This window comes from Tachyglossus aculeatus, chromosome 1 (genome assembly GCF_015852505.1).
Source record: "Tachyglossus aculeatus isolate mTacAcu1 chromosome 1, mTacAcu1.pri, whole genome shotgun sequence".
Lineage (NCBI taxonomy): Eukaryota > Metazoa > Chordata > Mammalia > Monotremata > Tachyglossidae > Tachyglossus > Tachyglossus aculeatus.
Window position 1 is genome coordinate 150365312 of NC_052066.1, and position 26950 is coordinate 150392261.

Here is a 26950-nt window from a genome sequence, read left to right on the forward strand (position 1 = left end):
ATTGACTGATTAATTAATGTTCCTTAACAAAGCAGCAGAACCCATTTCAGGTTCACCATTGCTTTTCCCACCCCTCCCCGAGTGCATAAGACAGCTGAGCTCTGTCCTATTTCTTAGCCACACCACAAACTGGGGCAAACCCATCTCCGTCAATCAGTGGTATTTATTGAGCACTTCCTGTGTTTGCAGAGCACTGTGCTAAATGCTTGGGAGTGTACCATACACTGGAGGAGGTAGACAGGATCCCTGCCCACAAGGAGCTGATGCTCAGACTTTGGGGATGGGAACTTCTGACCTGACTACCCAGGCATTGTGACATCCCTTGTGTGGTCAGTTGAAAGCAGCTCCTATTATGGAGTTAGTCTCTCTGGCTTCCAGGAGAGTGGGACTCGGAACAGAGTAGGTCCACAGTGCAGTTAGCAATTTTATTCATACTTGTTTGTGGAATGTTTCCAGTCTGGTTACATAGGAAAACCAGCCTGGGAGCCCAAGCAATGACTGTCTTTTTTACAGCAGCCCCTCACCAGGTAGCCCACACTTTATCCTTGATGTTTGGAGCTCAAGTATTTACATGGGGAATTTAGTCTCTTCACTTGTGGCTTTGGCAAAGGCTTCACACGAATGGTGTGTCCTGGTGGCCTCTCAGCCTTCGAAGATAAACGACCAGAATCAAGTGCAGTCATTGCAGAGAGGAACATGGGGTACCAAGCCAGGGATGAGATAGCTCAGTTTGCCTTCCATCTGGCTACGTGCCAGATCAGCATGTAGCCAATGCTTTTCGGCCTGGGACTTCAGCGGTGGGGAGGCGGCATCCCCAAACATCTCCTGATTGACAGTCTAGGACTTCTTCCAGGGAGGAACGATGGGGGTGGGGGAGGGGTTGGGGGAATGAAGACCATGTCGTATTCTGTGGGTGTGGATATGTGTATCTGCAGAGATTATGGCTTTGTGTTTTCATTTTCTTTATATGATCCTTTCAGGCTAGTGACAAGAGAGTGATTTTGACGGGCACCTCTCTGGCACCTGCTTTAGTCCTTAAAATTGCAGCACAGTAAATAAATAAGTGGTGCAGTTGGGGGCTGGAGGGGAGGCGGAAGCATGCAGAGAGGGAGATGAGAAGGGAGAGAAGATGGTTTGTATTTTTTCAGCTATTGGGTGAGGGGATTGCTCCAACTTCGAAAGGCTTTCTGGGGAAACAGTCTAGTAACAGCAGGGCTTTCTCAATGTATGGCTAGCTCCTTCTCAGAAGGGTTAGGAAGCATGGTGGGCCATGGAGGCTTTAGTCTGGGAACTTGGTTTCTGGCACCTCAGTGAGGGCTTTTAAGCTGTAAATCAGGCAGATTGTCTATGCTGGTAGGTTCAGTCTGTTTGAGCAGCAGCTGGGCAGACAGCCTCCCCAGTTCCGTGTCAGTTGCAGGCATTCACACAAGGCCATAAAGCAATAATTCCCTTTGGATTTGGCCTCCCCCTGACTTGCCCCGACAGCTCCAGTTTTCATCGGCACCACCTCAGCCCGCCCTGCTCCAGTCCACCTCTCTCACCACCTCATCCCCTTTTTCACGCGCCCTTCCTTCCAGTCTTTCCCGTCTGAGTCCTTCCCTCAGAAATTGCCTTCAGCCCGCTGGCTCTGGCTGGCTTCCAGAGGTTCCCCATGGTCCCTCCTTCTCTCCTCGCCCCCCTTCCCCCCCAGCACCGCACTGGCTTTTCTTCTAAGCTGAGGACCAAGGGTTCCTCAGCTTCCACACCATCCCTTAAAGTAGAAAGTTTGAAGCGAGTGAAAGCAGAGTAGCGCTTCTCTGGGTTCTTCCCCGCTCCTTCCTGACGCTGCCTCTCTCGTCCCTCTCCCTCGTCCTTACCCCCTTGCTCTCCTCTCCCATTAAACTTAGGTCCGACTGACAGTTTTTTCTATTGTTTTTTCTCCAGGGCCGTCCAGGCCTGCAAAGCTGCCGGCGGCTCCCATAGCTGCCTCCTCCCACCCTCACACATCAGTGATTACGCCACCTCTCCGCGCTCTGGCCTCTCTCCCGCCCTGCCTTAGCCTGCCCTGCTGTGGTGCACATACAGTCTCAGTTGGCGGGCCTCAGACTGAGAGTCAGACTGAGACTTCAGGCCCATTTGGATGTCATTGTCAGTTGTCAGGTAATAGAACAATTTTTTTTTTTGTTCTGTCATGTTCATATCTGAAGGTCAGTAAAGTGCTGCCAAGTTCTGTGATCTTAATATCTATCTATCGATCTGTCTATGAAAATACAGTGGGAAAGGTTCACCTTGCCTCCCGGGGAGGGGAAAAAAAGAGGGTTGTGGGAGGACACACCGGGAAGCGGGGAAACCTGTGGAGGGTTTATAGAACTTGGGGGGGAAGGATATCTAGCCCCACTGCCAATCCCCACCATGATGAGCACATTTCTGAGGACACAGTGTTCGGATCCTTGAGATTCCAGATTTCTTCCGTATGGGAGGATTAAGATCAGTCTGAGAATGTGTCCCTTCTGAAGCCTTCTCAAGTCCCCTGCCCTGCCCCATCCTCAGCCGTTGGTCTCTCGGGCTTGTGAGGAGTGTACTTCCTGGTGGGATAGCTGCTTAAGGTGTGCGTTCTGGAGACTCGTGTAAGCCCTGGGGTGAGGGGGTGTGGTGTTCGCATTTCTACAGTGAGTAGGAAAGGGGACCCAGAAAAGAGCAAAACTGAAGAAGCCAATGGTATCCATTGGATTGGGTAGAGAAGCAGTGTGGCCTAGCGGCAAGTGCACGGTCCTGGGAATCAGAACACCTGGGTTCTAATCCTGTCTCTGCCACTTGCCTGTGTCCTTGGGCAAGTCATTTAACTTCTCCGTGCCTCAATTTCCTCAGCTGTAAAATGGGAATTCAATATCTCTTCTCCTTTCTCCTTAGAATGTGAACCCCATATGGGACAGGATTTGTGTCCAACCTTTTATTCTTTGAATCTATCCAAATGCTTACTACAGTGCTTGGCACATAGCACTCAACAGATACCACAATTATTATTATTAGCATATGTGTATGTGCAAGTATGTGCTTCCACCCATTGTCCACTTTCCCCCCATCTCAACTTCCCCAAACCACAACACCCATCCTTCAGTCTCTCCAGCTCCCTGAAATCAGTGGGAATTGTGACTTCCCATCCCAGCTCCTGGATATCTATGTGAAAATAAAAATGATGAAATTGACAATCCTCCCTTCCATTAACTTTCCAGTAGAGCCTACCCTCAGTCACAGTGTACCACAGACCATTGTTGCAGAAGTACAGCACAGCAGGCGATCTGCCTCACACAAGTTTTCACCCCTCCCCATTTTTTGTCTCTGTTTCCATAGGATGTACAGACTTAGCATTAAACACTTTTTGCTAGTGATACAGTATTGTCCTTCAGAAGGGGTTGCAGGATATGGAGTCCCCAAATTCATGTTGAAAGGACTCAAAATGGGGGCGAGAGCATTAAAGCGATTCTTCTTCTGAATTTGGTCACTGGGGACTTGGTGTGGCTCAAAGGGCAAACCGTTTTCATTAGAAAGGTTGTTTTTTCTTTTTGTCTATCTCCTCAAAAGTACAGACTTACAGAACAACTTCACTGTGAAGTTTCAATCTAACCACAACTGCATGTCTGCACATTGCTGCAGTGTATTCAAACAGTTTGGTATCGTCAGAATACTTCACAGTAAATGGAATTTCACAATTTAGGAGTTCCCTGTAAAGCAAGAGGAGAGAATTGGAATAGAGCTTTCTTGTTTTTCTGAGCCTGTAAAATAAAGTGGGCTTACGGCTACTGGGCTCTGATTCCCTCTCTCTCTGGGATTGGTAGAGAGGGGATATCTGGAATGGGGAGGGGGAGATATCTGCTTTCGCAGAAAATTCCTGGTTGTATATGTTGGGAAGTTCAGGTTGAAACACCAGTGCGGGAAGAAGACTAAAACTAAGCAGGGAGGGAAGGAATACCTCATTAGAAGAACGAGTAAAGGGTGGTGCTGTTGTGTTTAAGATGCTTTCCATTTTTCCTTGATAGTTGTGTACTGTTAGCTTGGGGAATGATCTACTCACTGAGCTACGGATGCCAGCTTGGTGGGGAGATAGGCCTGTTATCATGGCTTCCTATAATTACAACTGCAGTCTAAGGCACTTAGAGAATTGGTGATATCAAAGCATGCGCTAAGTGTTTATGACAGTATTTGGTCAAGTTCTGCTCCAAAGAAACATGATCTCCCCTTGGGAAAGAAGGCGCCTATATACTTAACTCTGTTCTGTCCACCTCTGAAAAAAGACTGTAGTTGAGATACCCCTTGAATCAGAGATCAGAGAAATAGGGTTTCTTTGCACCCAAAATGCTGGGCAGAATTACCCCCACCAAATAAGTTTTTTCTTGTACCCGTAGTGCAGTAACCACATTGGTAATACCTGAGGTATTTTTTTTTCCTTTGTCCCACATCCCATTTAGACTGGAAAGTTGGCCCACCTGGGCTTTTAGTGCCTGGTCTGTCTCTGGGTGGCTTTCTTTTTTCTCCAGTCAGCCAGGTTCCTGTTTTTCAGGACTTGTTTCCGTCTTCAAAAAGCAGCTTTTAGAGCAACCACGTTCCAACACCGTCCCCCCCCCCCCCCCATCCTCCCCACATACATCTCACCTTCCTGGGTTTTTAATTTTGTTTCTGGAAAGATTAGGAGATGTCATTAATTGGCCTTTTGTGAGTTTGACTTGTGTGGCTGGTCAGGTTAACTTACACAAAATCTTCCAGAGTGGTGTCATTTCTGCCTTTTGGAAATGGTACGGCTTAAACAGCCACCGACCATGTAATTGTGGTCGCTGAATGCGGAGGACGTGGCTACTATGAGATATATTGGACCACTGCCTTTCCTATTCATTTTTGTTTTTAATTGATTGTGGTGCTGCTTCAATAGTTTGGTATAATTAGCTTTTGCCGGTTCTTTGTTTTCCTTTCAATCTGCTGAGGATGGAATGTTGACGGTTAGACTCCTCATTTTTTGATCATTTTTAATACCCGAAAATATTCTATTTTAATGCATTTTTGTCCCTTTGTGGCTTCTGTCAGTTGAATCGGGCTGTTTGCTTAAGTGTTTTTAGTGTCTGTTTAATTAGTAGTTGGAATAGAGTCATTAAATTCCCAGTAACCTCTGTTAGAGCCATGCAATCTGCTGTAAAAATGGAGAGGGACACCGTTGTTACTTTTCTCTGCCCTCTTTCGTATCAGGACACAGAATCTATTTCCTTAGATGAACACAGACAACCTGAGTGTAAAAATGCTTCCTGCTGGTTAATTGCTTAACCATGAAATATAAGCAATTTTTTTTTATAGAGGGATGTGAGGTATGAGAAAACTCTGTAGATATTTGCATGTGTGTGTGATTCTGTGTATCCCAGCACCAGGGAGAGTCACATAACAACCCCTCCTCCCACACTTGCATTGTACCTTATAGTGAGGTAATGATTTGCCCCCAGAAAAACTTCATTATCAGAAATAATTGCAGATTGCACATTGTGATGTATTAAAATAATTCAAGGCTTTCATTTCACTTATTAAAATCAAAGTTTCTCTGTATGCCATTTCACTCTTCAGTGCATTCCACAGTATGAGAGAGAAGATTTCCCCCTCATTTGCTATTGTTTATACCCTCTCTTCACGTGCTGTACCTTTGCCTATGGAATATGCTTTAAAAACGAAGCAGCATGGCTTAGTGGAAAGAACACAGGCTGGGAGTCAGAGGACCTGGAGTCTAATCCTAGTTCATTCATTCATTCAATCGTATTTATTGAGCGCTTACTGTGTGCAGAGCACTGTACTAAGCGCTTGGGAAGTACAAGTTGGCAACATATAGAGATGGCCTTGGGCAAGTCACTTAATCAATCTGTAGTATTTAGTGAGCACTGACTATGTGCAGAACACTCTACTAAGTGCTTGGGAGAACACAACAGAATTAGCAGATATGTTCCCACTTAACTTCCCTGTGCTTCAGTTTCCTCAACTGTAAAATGGGCATTAACTCCTCCTCCCTGCTACGTGGACTGTGAGCCCCATGTGCGACAGGGACTGTGTCCAATTTGATTTACTTGTATCTACGCTAGCGCTTAGAACAGTACTCGATGTGTAGTAAGCCCTTAACAAATGTAATAATAAAATTATAATGATAATAGTAATAATGATGATAAAATGTATTTCATTCATGAGGCACTTCGGTGAATGCGCAAATAGTAGGGAAAGAGATGGCCAGACCTAGTGGTGAATTCCAGAGCCGAGGATGGATGTTGGCCATAGGATTCTAAGCAGTCTCCCGAAGGCCAGAGTCTAACACAAGAACTTAGTGGGTCCTAGTTTGCAGAAGTAGAGGAGTTTGCATTAATACAAGGAATCAGCTGTGGTAGTCGTTAGTATATCCTAAAATCATAGAGTAATCTTAAAAGTTAACTTCAATTTACTTTTCTCCTAAAATTGTGCTTACTATATTATTTAACTAGTCTGGTGTTTCTTGGCACAGGTTAAAGTGACAATAAAGATAAAAGGAATACCTGCAAGTAAATAGTAGGTTTTAACAGCAGAATTTTTTTTTCTCCTTCAATTATATCACAGTATTCATTTGGTGTTGGTTTTATAACTGGCGACGTCAAACGGGAAAGAGCAGATTAGACCACCCTTGCTGTGAAGTCTTGATGCAATTAATAGACTCTGTCCAGAAAGCAGTATTATTTCAGAAAGTTTTATGTTAATGATATGGTATGTGTTTTGCACATTTCATACGAGAACAAGAAGCAAACTTTTTTTCATTCCAGACTGCGTTTTATTAATGCTGGAGGATCAGTGGGAAACAAAACAATAATCAGAGTCAAGATAGCAAACTCATCCAGCAGGTCTCCTCACTCGTCAAGATTTGGGAGAATATTCTCGGATCTTTTGGAGAAGGATCCTGAATCTGTCCAAGACCCACCTCTTGGGGCCAAAGTAGGGAGGAGAAGCGCTGTAAAAGGGGCAAAAAAATGCATGTGTGTATGTGGACACAAGCATCATCTGCATTTTTTTCCTCCCATTGCAAATAATGCCTTGCAAATAACTGTCCGACTAACCTCCCCAGGAGGGGCAGGAAGAAGTGGGAGGGGTTGGTGAATCAGTTGTCCTGGCCAGGAAATTACATTGTCATTATTGTTTCTATTGAAGAGTGGACTTGCTCTATATTAGAAAAAGGAGGCCAAGGCACTGTAGGTCCATAGTGACACTATTTATGAGTGTAGTCTTAGTATTCTGTTATTATTACTTAACAGTTAATTGGGTGCGAACTACAGTGTTGAAGACTCTTGCCTATAAACTGCCTGCCTCTTGGCACTAACTTGATCACCCAGAAACTATGCAGCCCCAATATATGGAGAGATCCCAGGGAGTTACCTGATAGTCCAGCGCCGGATGAAATCAGGGTTATGGGCGACAGGGACTGCCGTGACGACAGTGAGTGTCCCGTACCTGAATGCATCACTATCTGGATGAAGGAGAGGGACACCAATTATGCAAAATTACAAACCAGCAGGGACAGCAGGGATTTTCCATCGAGGGACTGAGGGTGGATAAATGCCTTTCAGGCCAAAGAAGGGTCTAATTTGCTGGGACAGTGGGTGAAACCTGGCCTCCAACTGGTTCAAGACAAAGGGGTTCGGGAACGGAATGTTCTGACAATAGCTGCAACATTGAGAGAGTTAACTGGATTCCATTCCACTGGGCTGAGCTGGGACCCTTCAAACGTTCCAAATGCAGAGCTAAATCAAAGAATTCTGTTTCAAATCCATACAAGATGTTGCTGTTTTTCTCCTCTGACAGGAGAAGCATTTGGAAGTGCAGTTTCTTTCTTTTTTTATAGCTGTCTTAAAAAGGAGTTTGGATGTTTAGCACAGCTGGTGCTCATTACATTATGCACTATCAATAAAATAGCATGTGTAATTAATTTTTAATGCAGTGCTGTATGCAGCGCTTTAAAGCAGTTAGTGGATGGAAGGAACTGACACTGGCCACTGACAGCAGAAATATCAAAATAGAGGACTTTATTTGTGCATTTTTAAAGGATCAGGGAAGAGGTACAGAAGGCTAGTTTCTCTCCATGAAGAAATGCTTCAAAAAATCGAGAGAAATTGTCTATCCTTCTTAATTAATACATTGAAATTTTAGAACATTTTTACCTTTCCAAAGTGCTTTCAGGAATTAGTTATTTTATCCTCACAACAGCCCTGTGATTGGGAGAGGCAGGGATCATCAATAAGTAATTCCTGCCTCTCCCAGTGACAGGCCTGTATTTTATCCCCCTTTTACTGCTGGGTACACTGAGTCACAGAGAGCTAAGACAGCTTGCCTAAGGCTACACAATAAACCAGCAGCAGAGACGGGACTAGAAACCAGATCTCACTTCAAACAGACATGCGCTCGTCCTAAGAGGTCTCACTGCGGTATCTTCTCTTCCGCTTCCTAGGTTCTTGCAGTTTGGTATGGGTCTGGTGCACTGAGCATAGGTGGACCATCATCATATTGTATTCTCAGCTTTCAGCGACTGAGAGGCAAGTCAATCAATCAGTCGTATTTATTGAGTGCTTACTATGCAGAGCACTGTACTAAGCACTTGGGAGAGTATAATATAACAGAGTTGGTAGACATGGTCCCTGCCCACAACAAGCTTACAGGCTAGAGTGGGAAGCTGAGGCAAATCCCTGCCTCAGTTTTGCTTTCTGTTAAATAGGGACGTTATGTCTGCCTTGGCTGAAAGATGTCCAGTGTCCCCAGAATTGAAGTGTTTGGGCAGAGACCCAAGGCTTCCTTGTAAGCAGACCTGGGTTCATTTAGGATGATTTTCCCTTTGGGATAGCTCAGCTTCCCTCTGATGAAGGGCATGCTTGGTGAGACTGAACCTCGTTAAAGCCTGGCCAGAGCTTGTCATTATCAAGTGGAAAACCTATGGAAAAAAAGGAAAGTCATTTGCGTAGTTTTAAGAAAAACCAGAAGAACTGTAACTACATTGTTTGTAGGTACATTGCGTGGTATTCTGGAGGGTTTTTTTGGTTTTGCTCCATTTCTCCAATTGCATGACCTTGTTTGTGATTTCTGAGCAACCTCATTTATAATGTCACAGGGAATCCCATGGCTCCATTCAAGTGGTAGATTTTTCAGAGCTGGACTCAGTGGTTAGAGAGTGAGTGGAGGAATTTGGAAGGGGCTTAACCATCTTTTTCTACTCCTGCAACAAAGGACTGAGTGATAAAAGATAGAGGAAGGGGGCAGGGGAAAATCTATTGATGTTTATTTCCCCCTTTTTGGGAACCTTTTCAAGAGAGACATAAAAGCAATCCTCCTATTATTGGTGTTGATAAAGGCTAAGCCAAGGCAGCATTTTCACCCAGATATCTCATATGCCAAATGTCTCCATTGACATATTAGAAACGGGGTGATGATCTTCTAAAGGATGTGGAGTCCACCTGAGAGGAGCATGACCATAATAGCTTGGAAGAGGTAGGTTTAGTACTCTAGACCCTTTCCAGGGACATCTGAGAGGTGCTTTTCAGGATCAGACACACTTCCTCAGAGGCCTTGAGCTGGATTTGAACAGAAAGTGAAGATTCGAATCCTGGAGTGACCTGTAGCATAGGGGTGTTGGGTGTATTAATTAACTAATGTATGAAAAAAAATTAAAGCTATGAGAACCACAGGGGTCTCTATCAGCTCTAAGTTCTGACACCCTGAACATACTCCAGCATTCTCCTTTCATAAATGCATCGGTTATCAGATGCATCAGATGATCAATGACTTTTAAATGCCTGGTAAGTTAACAAGAGAAATCGCTTCTGGTGTGAGACTGAATCCTCTCATCAAATGGCCCGTGGTGTTAGGATATTGTTTTTTGTTTTGAAGCCGTTTTTAGCTATATTGTCAAATAGGTATTTTTACAGAAAATCTGGAGACCCCAGAAAGTAGCCAGTTTTTTCCAGTTATATATAGAAAATACACCAACTGTTTTTAGTCAGTGTCTCCTGATCCAGAGAAAAACCACCTTTTCATTATCCTTTTCTCAATTTGAGGTGGTGCGTGCGTGCGTGCGTGTGTGTGTGTGTGTGTGTGTGTGTGTGTGTGTGTGGAGACAAAGGGTACAGTACTTGATTTTTCATATCCAGAGGGGTGGGGTAAGATGGAGGGATTGGTGTCCTGTATACATTTTACAATCAAATTGAGTAATCTAAATCACTTAATACTGTTTATCCAAACAGAACCAAGACTGGGCCATTTTACTTACAAACCAATGGGAAGAAACCCTTCAGATGTATATTTTCCTCAAGGTGCATTGTCTTTTCAAAGATCTGTGTTTTCCTCCACTACTTGCCGATATTCCGTACTGTTGGTGCTTCCTTTTTGTGGTATTCAGTAGACTTATGCAGTCTCTAGCTATGTAAATATTTAGAGCGATTTTTTTCTGTGCTAGGTTTTTCCATTCATTTTTGTAATGAGTACATGTATTTAGTGCATTGGAGCATGGCACATCCCCTTTGTAATATAATCTGATTCTTTCTCTCTTTTGCTTACCTCCTTGGGCGCTTACTACAAAATTAGCCTTATACCTAGAGGATGGGGGTGGGACTTAATGGGGGAGAAGAGAGAGATCTAATGAATCACCAAGTCCTAGTTGCAAAAACAACTGGCGATGTCCCATAGAACATGAATTTACATTCTACATGAATTGAGCTGCAAGTCAGAGGTCTGGTGATGGAGCAGAATGAGGTTAATGTATGAACTGAGCAAGTAGCCGCAGGACAAGGACAACTGGAATCTTTCTATGCCCCTGAATTTTTTCAAAACAGATGGTCTTGGCTAATGAAAACCTATGGAATAGCTGCTTGGGAAACAAACCTTCATCCTCAAGATGTATGGAAGCACTGTTGGGACTCTGTCCTTCTAGTCCTGCTTCTCTTGTCTTCCGTAAATGAATAGCCAGTTGGTTTTCCTTAGAAATTTACCAATTTATTATGTATGTTATACTGGGCGCTTTCAGTTTCCATGATTAGAGGTGTGATGGTGCTTTTATTTTTAATTCTGTCTCTGAAACACCAGTTTTCCTGCTCACACTGGTACAGCTCATTTTTAGCAATAAACTATCATGGCTGGTAAATTGGTGTATATATATATGTAAATATACATGTATATATTTTAAAGGGAAAATTCTGCAAAACAGCTCAAGCCTAGCTAGGTGTGTCCTTGTGGCAGAGCCTGAATTTTGTGAATTCATTTCCAGCAGTCCTGCTATGCAGAAGTACTAGGAAAAATGATGTATTATCTTGCCAGGGGTAAGCCATCTTAAACAGGCCAGACTGGCTCCAGAATTCTCTCCTGAAAATCCCTGTGAGGTTACGGGGGTGGGGTATGAAGAACAGAAGTTCTTTGCCGTCCATCGTCTGTGGCCCTCTTCCTGTTGCTGAGAAGCTACTTGCTCACTTGGAGCTCTGCTTTTTCCTGGGACTGGTTGGAGACAGACATGACCCAAGCAACCACTGCCCCCTCCTGCTTTCCTGGTATTCCAGTAGGCTAATGCAATAACTTGACGACCCACCATCCATGGTCATTTGGCTGTGGTCTAAAATAGCTCTGGATGCCAGGAGACACTGCCTGTTTGAGGGTCAGAGCCGTGCCCCGTGTGAGAACAGAGAGAGAAGGGCTGCTATTTTTCAAATGTCGACAATGAGTAATATGAGGAAAACTTAACAGTGTTGAATAGGATCTAAAAATAGCAAGACATACTTGCCTATAATCCCCCCTTTTTTAAAAAAAACCCCAAGTTTTCGAAAGGAAATCTTATTTTTAATCTTCTCTTTTGTTTTTCAGAAGGAAAGGGGATCGGGTTGGGGAGGGATCGAAGAGTGTGAGAGTAGATTAATAATAATAATGATAGTATTTTTTAAGTGCTCACTATGTGCGAAGCACTGATCTAAGTGCTGGGGGGATACAAGGTGATCAGGTTGTCCCACCTGGGGCTCACAGTCTTAAATCCCTATTTTACAGAGGAGGTACCTGAGGCACAGAGAAGTTAAGTGATTGCCCAAAGTCACGCAGCTGACAAGTGGCGGAGTGGGGATTAGAACCCATGACCTCTGACTCCCAAACCTGTGCTGTTTTGAGTGTCTCCATCATTATCACCACCATAATCAATATCAGTGCTTACATGTGCAGAGCACTGTAGAAGGTGGATGGAAGACATATAGAATTTTGTGGAAGAATCAATGAGCCCCTTAAAACAGGAGCAAGCGGTGATTGGGTTCTGTATGTAGAAAACCTTTATGTGTCCTTCACAATGTGCTGCATTGCTGCGTGTCTACTTGCTCACTGCACTCCGTGCCACAGCAGGAACACAACTGACAGGGATGAGACAGCAGAGGTGTGCAGGTCAACCCACTTGGGCTATAATCCAGTACTTTGTGTAGTTCTTAGATCCAAAGCCGTTCTTGTTGGGCAGTTCCATCATCATCATCATTTCTGTTATTTTCTGGATTAGAGAGAGGTGCTTGTCCCTTCAAGTTATCTTAAGGCATCCTTAGAGATAGAAGTAAGGAGTTTCCTTTCTTTGCCATGGCAGGAGGGTAAAATCAGAACATCTGACATCTCATTTGGTGCCTGAGTCTCAATGTCTGAGCAACAGTGTTAGGGACTCAGTGACCACTCCCATGTTCATTGACCAGAAAAGGTGGGCTCTGTGTGGAAGACATTGACTCTTACCAAACATGGGCATAATGATAATTGTGATATCTGTCAAGCACTTACTATGTTTTTAACACTGTGCTAAATGCAGTGGTATATTCAAGACAGTCAGGTCCCTCATGGGGCTCACAGTCTAAGTAGGAGGGAGTACAGGTTTTGAATCCCCATTTTGCAGAGAGAGAACTGAGGCACAGAGAAGTAAAATGACTCGCCCAAGCTAACATAGCAGACAGATAGAGGAGCTGGGATTAGATCGCAAGTCCTCTGACTCCCATGCCTGTACTCTTTCCACTAGGATATGTTGTAGATGAATGCAGTCTTATCACCTGCAAGGTTGAACATAAAGGATGGCTCTCTTTTATTCTCTACTCGCTCGCTCTCTTTTTTTCTATGCCTCTGCACCCTCCCGCAGAGTGTTCGTTACCCAGGCACATCTATTGTCTCTAGATAATAAAAATGATTCAGGATTGTATCTACCAACTCTATCATATTGTATACTCCCAAGCACTTAGTACAATCCTCTGCACATAGTAAGCACTCAGTAAGTACCACTGATTGATTGGTTTCAGAGAAGCAATCTCAGTGCTCTACATTCTTCCCTTTTGAATCTCTAACATGATGTTCCAGGCTAAAAATGGGCAGGTGAAAGCAATTTCATGATTATATAACATGAAGCCAGTCTGCATTATCCAGTCTTATAAGAAATAGCAAAGTCTTATGGGAAACCCCATTGCTCTGTTTTTTAACTTTGGGGGCTGAACATCAGTCCAGATAATTTCTTGCCGGGCCTTTCCCATTGTTTGTGCCAGGCTCATCACATATGAATATGAAATATTAATTAGAGGTCCCTTCTTTCTTACATTTTACAATACGCTTCCCCAGCCATTTGGAAGAATGCTCTGCTTACAGTAAGTGCTCAATATATACCACTGATTGGTTGATCGATTATACAGAACTAGGTAAGGACAGATTGATTTCATCTTCCGATGCTGGATGTTTGTGGCTCTTGATTTTTTAAAATCCATTTTCCCCCTTCTAATTCCGTCCAGATTCCTATGTTTTTAAAAACATTCAGGTGTGCTGCGATTGTCAGGAGGCAGCTGCTCCATGTGATTGCATTCATCTGCCTGTGGCATCACTCACCTTCCCAGTAACACTCTTGGATACACCATGCTGTTGTGTGTGTGTGTGTGTGTGTGTGTACGTTAACATCCTAGTGAATTTGACATGTGACACTTAGTCCTTTGATTTACATGAGAGGGCTTCTTACCAACAGGTAACATAACTTTTAAATCCTCATCTCCTTCCTTTCCTTATTCCTCCTGGGATTTCGCATTTCAGAAATCTGTTCTCGTGTTGAAACATTCTTTCTTCCTCTTTCATCTCATGGCTATTTTTCATTATTGACGGAAGTTTCTATAAGGCTTTTCCCCATAACTGCCATAATGAACACAATATTTTCATAACTGCTGTATTAAAACTCAAGTGCTAAGTGATTGTTTTAATTTCTTCCTTTTTTTTTTACAAGGAGAAAAAAGCTGAAAGAAACCTGCTAATAATATGCAGGATTTATTGGGTCAGCATGAGTCTTCTTAATAAGATCTGTTACCTGGAATGAGTGCACTGGCCCTTTAAATATAAACTCAAACTTTACTGGGTATTTTACAGTGCCTGGTTTCATTTATGCTGGAGCCAGACTTACTGTGTGAGAGCCGTCCGCATGCTGGAATTAGTCTTAAGCTTGCTTCTGTGGTGTTGCCAAATTCCATGTTTGTGTTTTATTTAGAATTCTTTTCACGGCCAGTCGAATCTGTTCAGGCCCACATAGGCACTGTTGCGCCCCATGGAGAAAATAAGCAAGTTTACGTTTTCTTTGGCAGAGGCCATGGCCACAAAAGACTGCGGTCTTAAAAACATTTTTTTAAAGCTATTTTAACCCATAACAGATGTATAAAGTAGGCACATGGATGCCAGTTTTCTTCATTTTAATTAAAAAATAATTATGGCTTAATGGGATGTTAGTGGCAAATCAGGATGAATGGTGGGTGACACTATCTCAAGACTTGCTTCGACTTATAAATTAGGATATCTTTCCTTGGCTTGGCTGGCATTGGAGGTGAAATTAAGTGAAGGACCAGATGAATATATCCGATTCTTTTAAAAGTCAAAGATTTGGCTTTGTGAAGTAGGACGTTGGCTTGGGGGAGCAGATTCCTGGGAACAAGGAAACCGTCGTCGATTGGTCAGTTTAGGATTGGGTGGTCGGTTGCTGGGTGCCTTTCCTGATTTCCTCTTCCAGGTAGTTCTTATGCCAAATCACTGCACTCAACATCAGAAAGTGACGTTATTTATAGTTTTCTCCAACTCAGCATTTCTGAGCCAGAAATGTTCCAATATTAGATCTCACCTGCAATTTGACATGGTAATTGTTGTCCCTTGATGCATGTTTCTCATGCCAACCCTGGTTTAGTGGTATATTGGTAACTTTCCATTCTTGGCTCTGAAGAAGCGCCAACCTGCTAGGAACCCATTTGCCTTTAGGACCTGCTGTGAGGGGTGTGAATGTAAGGTAGCAGAAGGTAAGACGGACCAGAGCACGTTGTTAAAATGAGACTGGCGGTGAAATGTTGGACCTTGAATCCTAGTTGTTGACGTGGGAATTTGTCAAGGCAGCTTTGGCCATGCATTAGGAAATAGGATTCACAAGTTTTCCCGTTCTGTCTGGGCAATGGATTTGTGCCTCTGCTGCTTTCTCTGCCCCACAGAAAGTCTCCATAAATCCTGGAGACTGAATGAGAATTATGGTCCGCCCTGCATCAAATTTTTCTTTCCACTTTGCCCTGTGGGAGTTCTAGGTCTGCAGGGGAAAAGTAATAATAATAATATGTGTGATCTTTTGTTAAGTGCTTACTATGTGCCAGGCACTGTACTAAGCACTGGGGTAGATACAAGCTAATTGGGTTGGACACAGTCCCAATCCCACGTGGGACTCCCAATCTTAATGTCCCTTTTACAGATGAGGTAACTGAGACACAGAGAAGTGAAGTGACTTGCCCCAGGTCACACAGAATACAAGTAGCAGAGTCAGGATTAGAACTCAGATCCTTCTGACTCTGAGGTCCGTGCTCTATCCACTAAGCCATGCTGCTTCCAAGTAAGGGGGCAGTTTCTACCATGAAGAATTGGAAGGAGAGAATTTGACCCCACCGGGATTAGAAGCAGCAGAGAGACACTCCAGGAGCCCTCTGCATTCAGTCAGTCAGTCGATCATATTTATTGAGTGCTTACTGTGTGCAAAGCGCTGCACTAAACACCTGGGAGATTGCAGTATAACAATGAACAGACACATTCCCTGCCCACGACGAGCTTAGTTCCAGCCCGGCCCCAAGCCCAGGAATTCCCTGGATGTTCTTGCTACATCCGTATTCGTTTTTCTCCTCCACGTCACTGTACCTTTCCTGTCTGGCAGGCAGCTGTGAACTGTGCCTGACAATTGGTGTGCTTGGTGGTCCCTGCCAAAAGCTGAAGCCTGCTGTAACAATAGGGGAGAGACACACGGCTGTTGGCTTTCATTTCCACCACTACCAGCTCCTCTTCAGTCAATGTGCAGCCTATCCACTTCCTGAATCAGAGCCAACCCGAACCCTCCAAGGATGTGATTTGTCAGGTTTAGAACTGACACTGGAAAAAGAGAAGGTTGTTTTTTGTTTTGTTTTGTGTGTTTGTGTTTTTCAGTAGAGTAAAATGAGTATTTCCAAGGCAATGTTTCCCTTAGCCCGAATTCCTCAGAAGTGAAAATTAAGTTCCTCTATTAAAAACATGAGTCATACCAGCCCAGATGAGAGTCATTTTGGCATTCCTAGAATTTTTGGAAGGGAAATATTCCATTCATGTTAATCCTTTCAATTATACCTTATTGCTAAAATAATCCACTAGGCATTCTGCAGTACAGTCCTTGGCTATTTGATTACAGTTTAGGCTGTGAAAATAGCACCTGAAAGTTTTCAGACTCCTCAGACTCAATGTCTTAATTTTCTTTTTATGTTCCTGTACACAGGATGGTCTAATGCCTTTTTTTTTACTTAGGGTTTTTCCTTATAAATAGGGGCTAATTTGATTCATTCTGATATGTCTCAAGTATCTAATTGCTGCTGTTGGAAATGATTAATGTCCAGTTGAAAAGGTTCCACATCTATAAATGAGAATTGAAAACAGATGTTGGTGTGATGAAAGTGTATTCCCCATTCCTTGCCTATTTTGGCACAGAGAACAGCCTATCAAGATAGAGTTGGGTCTTTAGATAGGTATTCACCCAGAATTCCTTAGATGACCATATTCCTTATAATGCATCCACTGCCTAGGGAGTTGAGGAGGGAAACTGACAGAGTGACCTTTTAGCTCTTTGTGCCTCTTTTGAAGTTGAAGTAAGACTCTTGAAAGGCTCACCCACTTAGTGGGCCTTCATATGCCAGGAGATGGCTCCAAGTTGGTCATCACTGCAGGTGGCCCTCTCAGCCCTTTTCAGAGAATTGTCCAGCCCCCCGCACACACTTTCTCCCTCTTCCCTGAAACTAGCCCCCGTCATTCCCCCCCCCCCCCCCCGCCAACCCCCCCACACACTATACAGTTGAATGGGTGGAATCTTCTCAGTAAAAACGTGGGTGTGGCCGAGGAGGAGAGAAGACCCTTGAGCAGATTAAGAGGGTGGTGCCACCCACAGCCCCTCCCATGTGTCCTGCAGCTCTCCTAGTTAAGACTGTCAGCTTGGGCACAGGGGATTCCCAGGGGTGCTGGGTTTGACCACCTTCACTTAAAACCCATCTGAAGTTGGTTAATCATTATGTTCGTCCCCTTGAATCTGTTTTCACCACCTAAACCTTCCTTGTTAAACCAGATATGCATGACGGTTTCCAAAAAGCAATAATTACGGGGCAGAGCAGAGCTGCTATCTACAGTGTGGCAAGTGTGGTGAATGCCTCCCACCCCATCTGCCCCCTCACAAGAGGGGTCCCCTTCCCTACTATTACTTCCGGGTGTGGTTGGGACTTTGGTAGGCTCCCTTGCCATCCAACTTTGCTAGGGACTGTATATAGCTCTGCAGTGGGCAGTACCAGAGAAGAGAATTTTACTAGGCAGTGTGTTAAGGTGATAGCATAGAGACACCAGGCAAAATCCCCTGGGGATCCATTGTTGTTCTGTGGTGAAATTCCAGCCCAGGTCTAGGTATGATAGAAAAGCATCTCAAATTTATGTCGCAGTGTTATTTTTCCAAAGCATTTTCACATCAGCTGTTTCATTCTTATCTTCACAGCAGCCCAGGGAGAGGCAGCTGCTATTAGCCCCATTTTATAGATGAAGAAACAGATTCCCAGAGAGGTTTAATCACTTGTCTGAGGTCGCACAGCAGGCCAGTGACAGAGCTGGGACTAGAACCCAGATCGTCTAGCTCTCAGACCTGGTCTCGTTGCACTAGAGTATGCAATCTCGCTCAACCTGTCAAGAAAGGAAAAATGAGTGGATGGGCCGAGGAGCCGGCCACGAAGCATGTTAGGTCTATTTCCTGCGTGGTTGACAGGCCTGGCCATGCCCACACCGAAACCATCGCTTTGCACGTTTGAGGGTGAGGCTTGCAAAAGTGCACACCCACAGGTGTGGAGCCATCTGCACTCTGTGGGAAACCGCTGAACCCAGAAGGAGCCCCGTTACGCAGGAAGTGCTGTCGATAATGATGATGGTATTTATTAAGTGCTTACTATGCGCCAAGTGCTGCGTAGGTACATGGCAATCGGATCGGACACAGTCCCTCTCCCACTTGGGGCTCGCAGTCTCAGAGGGAGGGAGAACAGATGTTTTTAGCCTTATTTTACAAATGAAGAAACTGAGTCACAGATATGTCAAGCCACTGGATCCTACAGTAGGCAATGGGTGGAGCTGGGAAGAGAACCCAGTTTTGCTGATTCCTTGTCCTGGGCACTTTCCATTAAGCCACTGCCATGGGTGGGGCATGATGCTTTGCAAAGCAACTGCTTCCTATCTGATGGGAAAATAGGCTTCTCTTAATTTGGATCCCGCTATGCACTTGGGAAGCACCGTGGCCTAGTAGAAACAGCACAGGCCTGAAAGTCATAGGACCTGGCTTTTGATCCTGGCTCCACTGCATTCATTCAATTGTATTTACTGAGTGCTTACTGTGTGCAGAGCACTGTACTACATGCCTGTTTTGTGACTTTAGGCAACTCATTGAACTTCTCGGTGCCTCAGTTTCTGCAACTGTCAAATGGGGATTCAATACACAGTAAGTTTTTTTCTCTCTCCTACTTAGACTATGAGCCCCATATAGGATGGGGACTGTATCCAGTCTGATTAATTCTTATCTGCCCTAGCACTTAGAACAGTGCTTGACATGTAGAGAAGCAGTGTGGCTCAATGGAAAGAGCATGGGCTTGGGAGTCAGAGGTCATGGGTTCAAATCCCAGATCTGCCAATTGTCAGCTGTGTGACCTTGGGCAAGTCACTTAATTTCCCTGTGCTTCAGTTACCTCATCTGTAAAATGGGGATTAGGACTGTGAGCCCCACATGGTACAACCTGATCACCTTGTATCCTCCCCAGCCCTTAGAACAGTGCTTTGCATATAGTAAGTGCTTAACAAATGCCATTATTATTATTATTATTATGTAGCAACAAATGGAATAATAACAAATGGAATAATAATAATAATAATTTTCAATCACCACTCCTCTTTTCTTCCTGTAGCACTTAAGTACATATCTGCAAACTCTTTTGCTTCCCCCTATTTGTATTATTTTTTAGTGTCTGTCTCCCCCTCTTGCCTTAATGGCCGGGGTCATGTTTACTAACTCCACTGTACTATCCCCAAGCACTAGTGCAGTGCTCTTCAGAGATTAAGAGCTCAGTAAATAGCTAATTTATTGAAGCTTGAGGTTTATTGAAGCTTGAGGTTTCAGAGATTCAATCCAGATTTTGATCTTTGGGTGCTTAAGGCTGTTGAGTCTTGGGAAATTGCAGTTTCCTATGACTATTAAAAAGAGCAGCACTTCAATCAGTTGTATTTCCTTAGTACTTACTGTGGGCAGAGCACAGTTCTAAGCGCTTGGGAGTGTGCAGTATAACAGAGTCGGTAGACATGATGCCTGGCCACGAGCTTACAGCCTAGAGTTTACAACTAAGTTGGTAAATGTTTGATTTTTTTTAGGCACTTTCTATTTGCCAAGGACTGTGATAAGCCTGATAATCAGAGCAGACACACACAGTCCCTGCCTCCCGTAGGACTCACAGTCTAAGGACAACAGGTATCTTACCCTTGTTCTACAGAAAAGGGAACTGAAGCATAGAGGGGTTAAGTGACTTGTCCAAGGCCACACAGCAGGCCAGTGGCAGAGAGCTACTCTTTCAAAGAGTTAAGAAAGTTTGCAGACCTTTCTAGGTTTTGAAAAGCGCTTCTTTCAATGGAGTCAATTCACAGAATCGGTATCCCTTGAAGTAAATCTGGGTGTAGGATAAGAGGGAAAGATCCTTCACAAAGAATTTGAGACATTTAATAAGCATGAAACATGGTTAAGGGACTCATCCCAGTGACTGGTGAAAAGTCATAATCAGTAAACTGGGTAAATAAGCAGTTTATTCATGACAGGAGGGTTGTCTGGTAAATTTTAGGAAAAGAATAATTAAACCAATGGTCATAAATGATTGAGTTGTTACTCAGACCTGCAAAATCTGGGAAATACCTGCTGGTGTCTAGGCTTTGTTATGTGTGGCGTATATCCTTTCTTTGAGTTTTCAGAAGGAGTGGGAGATTGGTAGGGCAGTAAAACAAGAGTGTGAAGGTGGTGGAAGAATTCAGGGAAAACTCCGCCTTGGGCAGCATTTCTGATCAGTTATTGCATTTCCTGATCCTTCATTCACTGCAGCTCTCAGAAATCAAATAGTGGGGATTTAGGACTCATAAAGGAAGCTCTTGGGTTTCTGCTTTGGGTTTCTCCAAGAAGCTGAGACCATTTCTTGAACGTGCTCCAACTCGCCCTGCCTGTGTCCCCGTAAGAACAGGTCAGAGCAGGAGTAATCACCACCATTTTAGAATTGAAGACACTGTGGCTCTCTGAGGGAAAGGTGCCTGATCAAAGACACCTAGCAAGTGAGATTCAGCATTAGTAGTATTTATTGAGGACCTTTCATGTTCGGAACACTGAACTAGGCACCTACTATAGGCAGAACACTGTATTCACTGTTACTGAGTGTCTACTGGGTGCAGAGCACTGATATAAGCATCAGTCAGTGAAACAGTTCTCCCCCTTCTAGACTGTGAGCCCGTTGTTGAGTAGGGACCATCTCTATATGTTGCCAACTTGTACTTCCCAAGCGCTTAGTACAGTGCTCTGCACACAGTAAGCGCTCAATAAATGCGATTGGATGAATGAAGCAGTCATTTATTGAGCGATTAATGTATTCAGAGAGCACATGAGAAGGAGCATGAGAAGCAGCGTGGCCTAATGGGCCTGGGAGTCAGAAGAACCTGTGTTCTCATCCTGGCTCCGTCACTCGTTTGCTGAGTGACTTTGATCAAGTCACTTTACTGCTCTGGGCCTCAGTTACCTCATCTGTAAAATGGGGATTTAAGACTGTGAGCCCCATGTGGGACAGGGACTGTGACCAACCCGATTATCTTGTGTCTACCCCAGCACTTAGTACAGTGCTTGGTACATAGCACATAACAGATACCATTATTATTATTGTTATTATTCAGAGGTACTGCACTAAGCACTTGGGAGAGTACAGCATGACAGTAGAGCTTTCCCTGCCCACAGTGAGCTTACAGCCTATCTCCTCTGTGCAAAGTATGAGCTGTGCATTTTCTTAGAGGATGAATTCTACCAGCAGAACATCATGATGCTTCAGTGGGCCAGCCCTCTGGAGCCATTCCCAGCCATATAGTTGGGTATCCATGAGGGTATCCATTTTATTGTTCTTCCTAGCATCCTTTGGTGCCACTTTCAGAAATAGAGTCCTGGACTAGATGAACCATGGGTCTGACCCAGGCTGGCAATGGGTACGGTGTTATCTAAGTGGATTGCCACTTAGAAACTTGACTGGAAAATGGGGGATGTGCCCAACAGAGTGTCAGGTAAGTATTTCACCTATTTCTCTGGAATTCCTCTGGTAGTCTGTCGATCTCAGATGAAGTCTGGATGCCCCACAGGTGACTTGCTCTGTTTTTGCGGGATAGAGTGTAACTGCCAGAGGTTCTCATTTTGAATTCATTAGCTGGGGCATGGAAGGTCTGTGTTTTGTATGAATGGGAGCAAATCAAGTCAACCTAGTTGATTCTTACCTTGTATTGGCCTTTATTTTTCTTACCCCATTCTCGTTTCTTTCTTTTTTTTGTTCCCCTATGATTTCCATTTTTTTGTAGTCAGTTTGGAGCTGTGCTTGCATCTTTGATCTACTTTTGTCCCTTTCCTTCCTTATATGTCTGTTTCTCATTCTCATTTTCTCAGTTTCTGTCTCGTCTTTATTTCTCTGTCTCTGTCTTCCTGCATCATTCTTTTCTTTTAATATCCATTTCTGCCTTTATTTTGACCTTTACTCTGTTATTCTTGATGTCCCTTTTTGAACATTTTCATCCTAAGCATTTTTGACCATGAGTGTCATCTTCTGATGAAGATGCTTTGTGAACAATCCACAAAGATTGTGGAATATCTTTCCAAATATTCTGTTCCTCGGCTTCTTAATATTGTCTCTCTCTCTCTCTTTCCCCCTCCCTCCCCGCCAAGCTGCCTCTCCCATTTTATCTCTTTCCCATCTCTCTTCACCACCCTACAGTGATTTTAACTTTGCTCCTCTTGAAACCGATCCAGGAAAGATTTTGTCCCCAGCCTGTCTCAGTGGCCTGGGGATCCAGGTAATTCTTGGGCAGGTGATTCAGCAGTAGCATATTCCACTGCAAGCCCTGAATGGTCTCCGAAGGTTTCCACCACTGGGCCGTGTCCTGCTCTCAGATGGCCTGAGAACTCCCTATTGATGTCAACGGCAGTGGCACATTTAGATCAACAGTGTGCCAAACAATAGAAATGTGCACCTGAAGGTCAGACACATAAAACTCACCTTCCCTGAGGATAGAGAAGCAGCATGGCCTAGTGGATAGAGTATGGGCCTGGAAATCAGAAAGACTTGGGCTCTAATCCCGGCTCTGCCACATGTCTGCTGTGTGACCTTGAGCAAGTCCCTTAACTTCTCTGTGCCTCAGTTACCTCATCTGTAAAATGGGGATTAAGACTGTGAGCCCCCGTACAGGATTTGGACTGCATCAGACCTGATTAGCTTGTATCTACCCCAGCGCTTAGTACAGGCCCTGGCACATAGCATGTGCTTAACAAATACCATAAAAAAGGATTGTCACAGTCTGAAGTTGGGCTGCAGAAACCACTGGAACTTGGGAGCAAGAAAACTTTGCTTGATTCACTTATCAACTTGCTATGTGACTTCTGTTTCTGTCTCCTCCCATATTAAGCTTGTCCCATCTTAGGACTTTCTTGTTTGTAATGTGTGATTCAAAGTCTCCAACCTGCAAAATGATTTCATTCGGACACTTATCCTTAGACCTTGGACACGGAGTTGCAGCAGGACTAAAATGAGCCAGTCTTAACTAGCAAAGTGGTAAATTAGAGCCAATTTGCCCCATTGATTTATCTTCTCTTTGGGGTAATTTTTCCAACTTGTTAAAAGAACCGCAATCTTCCCAGGCATAAGGAAACTACTGGTACCATTTCCTTCGTTTTTTAAAACGCCCTGTTATTCTGCCTCTGCAACTGAAAGGAATAGCTCTTTTATTACTCCAGTGCTTTAGGAGACCTCAAGATAGCAAGGTGTAAATATTAGAGCCGGCCAACAGCTAGTGACAGCTTCTGCCTAATAAAATGCAAGTAAATAACTTGGTGATTAGCTGGAATTGGCAGGCCTCTCTAACTCAGAGCTGACTGGTTACAAGTTTTCCCTTCTCCACACCTTAATACCCCAGAACAGCATGGATAAATGCCTTGAAGACATGTGAGTCTCAGTAGCACTGTGCTTGCAGAAAATTGAGCTCTGGTTCTTTGAACGCGAGTGACACAGTGGTTGATGCTGTTATTGTTTGGGAATGACAATGCTAATGATAAGTTTCATTCAATCTAGTGCTTTCAGAAGGGATCCCCAAGCGGTTTCTTTTCAGCTGAAGCAGCTCCTCAGAAAGACAATCAGAATGACTGATAGTGACCAGCTTAGCAATTGTCAAGGAGAAAAGATCGGAGTGGGGTGGCTGCTTTTGCTTGAGGGCATTTCATGTTCAAATTTCAGTCGGGTTTGCAGTTTAGCTGTGGTAATCCCAAATTGAGTTTTGTGTTGTATCGTAGTTGCCCATTTCCTGTCCAAATCTCTAACCCCTCCCTCATCAGAAAAGAAAAAATCTTAAGCGAAAGATCTGAAGGGGGAGAAGACAGGTGAGCATAATAATAATAATGCTACTACTACTATTACTACTACTACTACTAATAACAATAATGATAATTGTTAAATGCCTAGCATCAATTAGTGGTATGAATACTATGCGCCAAACACTGTAGTGTTAGGGTTGATGCAATCTAAGTAGTTTGGACAGAGTCCTTATTCCACATGAAGCTCACAGTCTAAAAGGGAGAATAAGTATTTTATCCCCATTTTGTAGATGAGAAAACTGAGTCACACTAAAGTTAAGTGATTTGCCTAAGGTCACACAATAGGCAAGTGGTGGACCTGGGATTCTAATGTCTCCTATGTCTCCTGGCTCCCAAGTCCGTGCCCTTTTTTAAATACAGTATTTGTTACGTGCTTACTATGTGCCACACACTTTACTAAGCACTGGGGCAGATGTGAGATAATCAGGTTGGATACGCTCCATGTCCCACATGGGGCTCGCAGCCTTAATCCCCATTGTACAGATGAGTTAACTGAGGTACAGACAAATAAAGTGACTTGCCCATGGTCACATAGCACACATCTGGCAGAGCTGGGATTAGAACCCAGGTCCTTCTGACTCTTAGGCCCATGCTCTTTCCCAATAGGCCACACTGCTATTCTAGTTCTTTTCACTAAGCCACACTGTCACACTGGGGGTTAGGCCAGGCAGGAGAAAGCCTGAGTAAAAATGATTTGGAAACTACCCTGAGAGACCTCGTACGAGGAAAAGAAAAAAAAAAACTTTTCTGGGGAAGAAGCAAGGCTTGGGACCCAAGTAATATCATTTTGTTTCCATTCAGTTGTCCATGGGGGAAGAGATGACTGTGTCCCCTCTCCATGATCAATCAATCACTCCATCAGTGCTATTTATTGAGTGCTTCCTGTACAGAACACTACTGAGCACATGTCCAAGACAGAGCTCCTTATCTTCCCTCCCAAACCCTGTCCTCTCCCTGACTTTCCCGTCACCGTAGACGGCACTACAATCCTTCCCATCTCACAGGCCCACAACCTTGGTGTCATCCTTGACTCTGCTCTCTGTCATTCACCCCACACATCCATTCCATCACCAAAACCTGCCTGTCTCACCTCCACAACATCGCCAAGATCCGCCCTTTCCTCTCCATCCAAACCGCTACCTTGCTGGTTCAATCTCTCATCCTATCCCGACTGGATTACTGCATCAGCCTTGTTTCTGATCTCCCATCCTCCTGTCTCTCCCCGCTTCAGTCTATACTTCACTCTGATGCCCAGATTGTCTTTGTTCAGAAACACTTTGGGCATGTCACTCCCCTCCTCAAAAATCTCCAGTGGTTGCCTGTCAAACTTCAAATCAAGCAAAAACTCCTCACTCTCAGCTTCAAAGCCCTCCATCACCTCGCCCCTCCTACCTCACCTCCCTTCTTTCATTCTACAGCCCAGCCCACACCCTCCACTCCTCTGCCGTTAACCTCCTCACTGTGCCTCGTTCTCGCCTCTGCTGCCTTCGACCCCTGGCCTGTGTCCTTCCTCTGGCCTGGAATGCCCTCCCTCCTCACATCCGCCAAACTAGCTCTCTTCCTCCCTTCAGAGCCCTCCTGAGAGCTCACCTCTTCCAGGAGGCCTTCCCAGACTGAGCCCTCCCTTTTTCCTCCCCTCCTCCTTCTCCCCCCTCCATTGCCCCCCTCCCTCCCTCTGCCCTACCCCCTTGACCTCCCCACAGCACTTGTGTATATTTCTACATGTTTATTACTCTATTTTATTTGTACATATTTACTGTATTTATTTTATTAAATAAATGGTGATTATAAATAAATGATAATGATAAATAAATGATCATTATATAGATATAATTCTATTTATTCTGACAGTATTGACACCTGTCTACTTGTTTTGTTTTGTTGTCTGTTTCCCCCTTCTAGACTGAGAGCCCATTGTTGGGTAGGGACTGTCTCCATATGTTGCCGATTTGTATTTCCCAAGTGCTTAGTACACTGCTCTGCACACAGTAAGCGCTCAATAAATGTGATTGTATGAATTGAATGAATGAATGTACTAAGTACCTGGAAAATTACAAAAAAACAGAGTTGGTAGACATGATTCCTGTCCACGAGGAATTTACAATCTGACATTGCCATGCTGCCTTTCTCTGGAGATTGTGGTAACTTATTTTTGTCTTTCAAAAACTACTTCAGTTTAGGAGGCAAATGGTCAACTGCCTTTTGCCCCCACTTTTCCTTTTCCCTTTGTCCACTCTATCGCTGGTCCCACTGGATAATTCTTATTTCCCTTTGTAGGGCTCTTTGTCCTGCTTCCAGGGCAGAAGGCCCGCACTAGTCTCACGTAATCAACTTGAACCATTCTCCTCCTTTGTCTCTATCTCTCTTTTTCTTTCAATCATACTATCTCTTTCCCCGTCTGTCTTTCTCTTTCCCTCCTTCTCTCTCTCTCTCTCTCTCTCTCTCTCTCTCTCTCTCTCTCTCTCTCTGTTGTTGTGTAAAGTGGATCTTCTTTTTTCTTCCTTCTGCCCTTCCCTGGGGAAGGTTTGCTGCTTCAAGGAGCAACTCCCCTCTGTACAGTAAACTGAGATTGAGAAATGCTAATTACCGGAGTGAATTGGTGTTGTATTCCCGCAGAAGCAAGACTCATAAAGAGAGAGAAGGCACAGAAAACATTGGCAGCCTCTCTTCCAGGGATAACACTTCATGATAATGTGCCATCCCTTTTTCAGCCATTGATCTCCATTTACAAGTTTGTTT

The 26950-nt window shown here is 44.1% G+C and overlaps 1 protein-coding gene across 4 annotated transcripts in view; it reads left to right on the forward strand.

Moving 5' to 3' along the window:
- The window catches only part of BCL11B (BAF chromatin remodeling complex subunit BCL11B), a 111733-nt gene that overhangs the window by 43563 nt on the left and 41220 nt on the right, over positions 1-26950 (forward strand). For 2 of the 4 annotated variants that reach the window (XM_038746078.1, XM_038746077.1), the window contains exon 3: positions 1924-2139. The exons of the other annotated variants lie outside the window; for them this stretch is intronic. In XM_038746078.1, coding sequence (XP_038602006.1) covers positions 1924-2139 — 216 coding nt within the window. The remainder of the gene's footprint in view (positions 1-1923; positions 2140-26950) is intronic. 4 annotated transcript variants of the gene reach the window in all.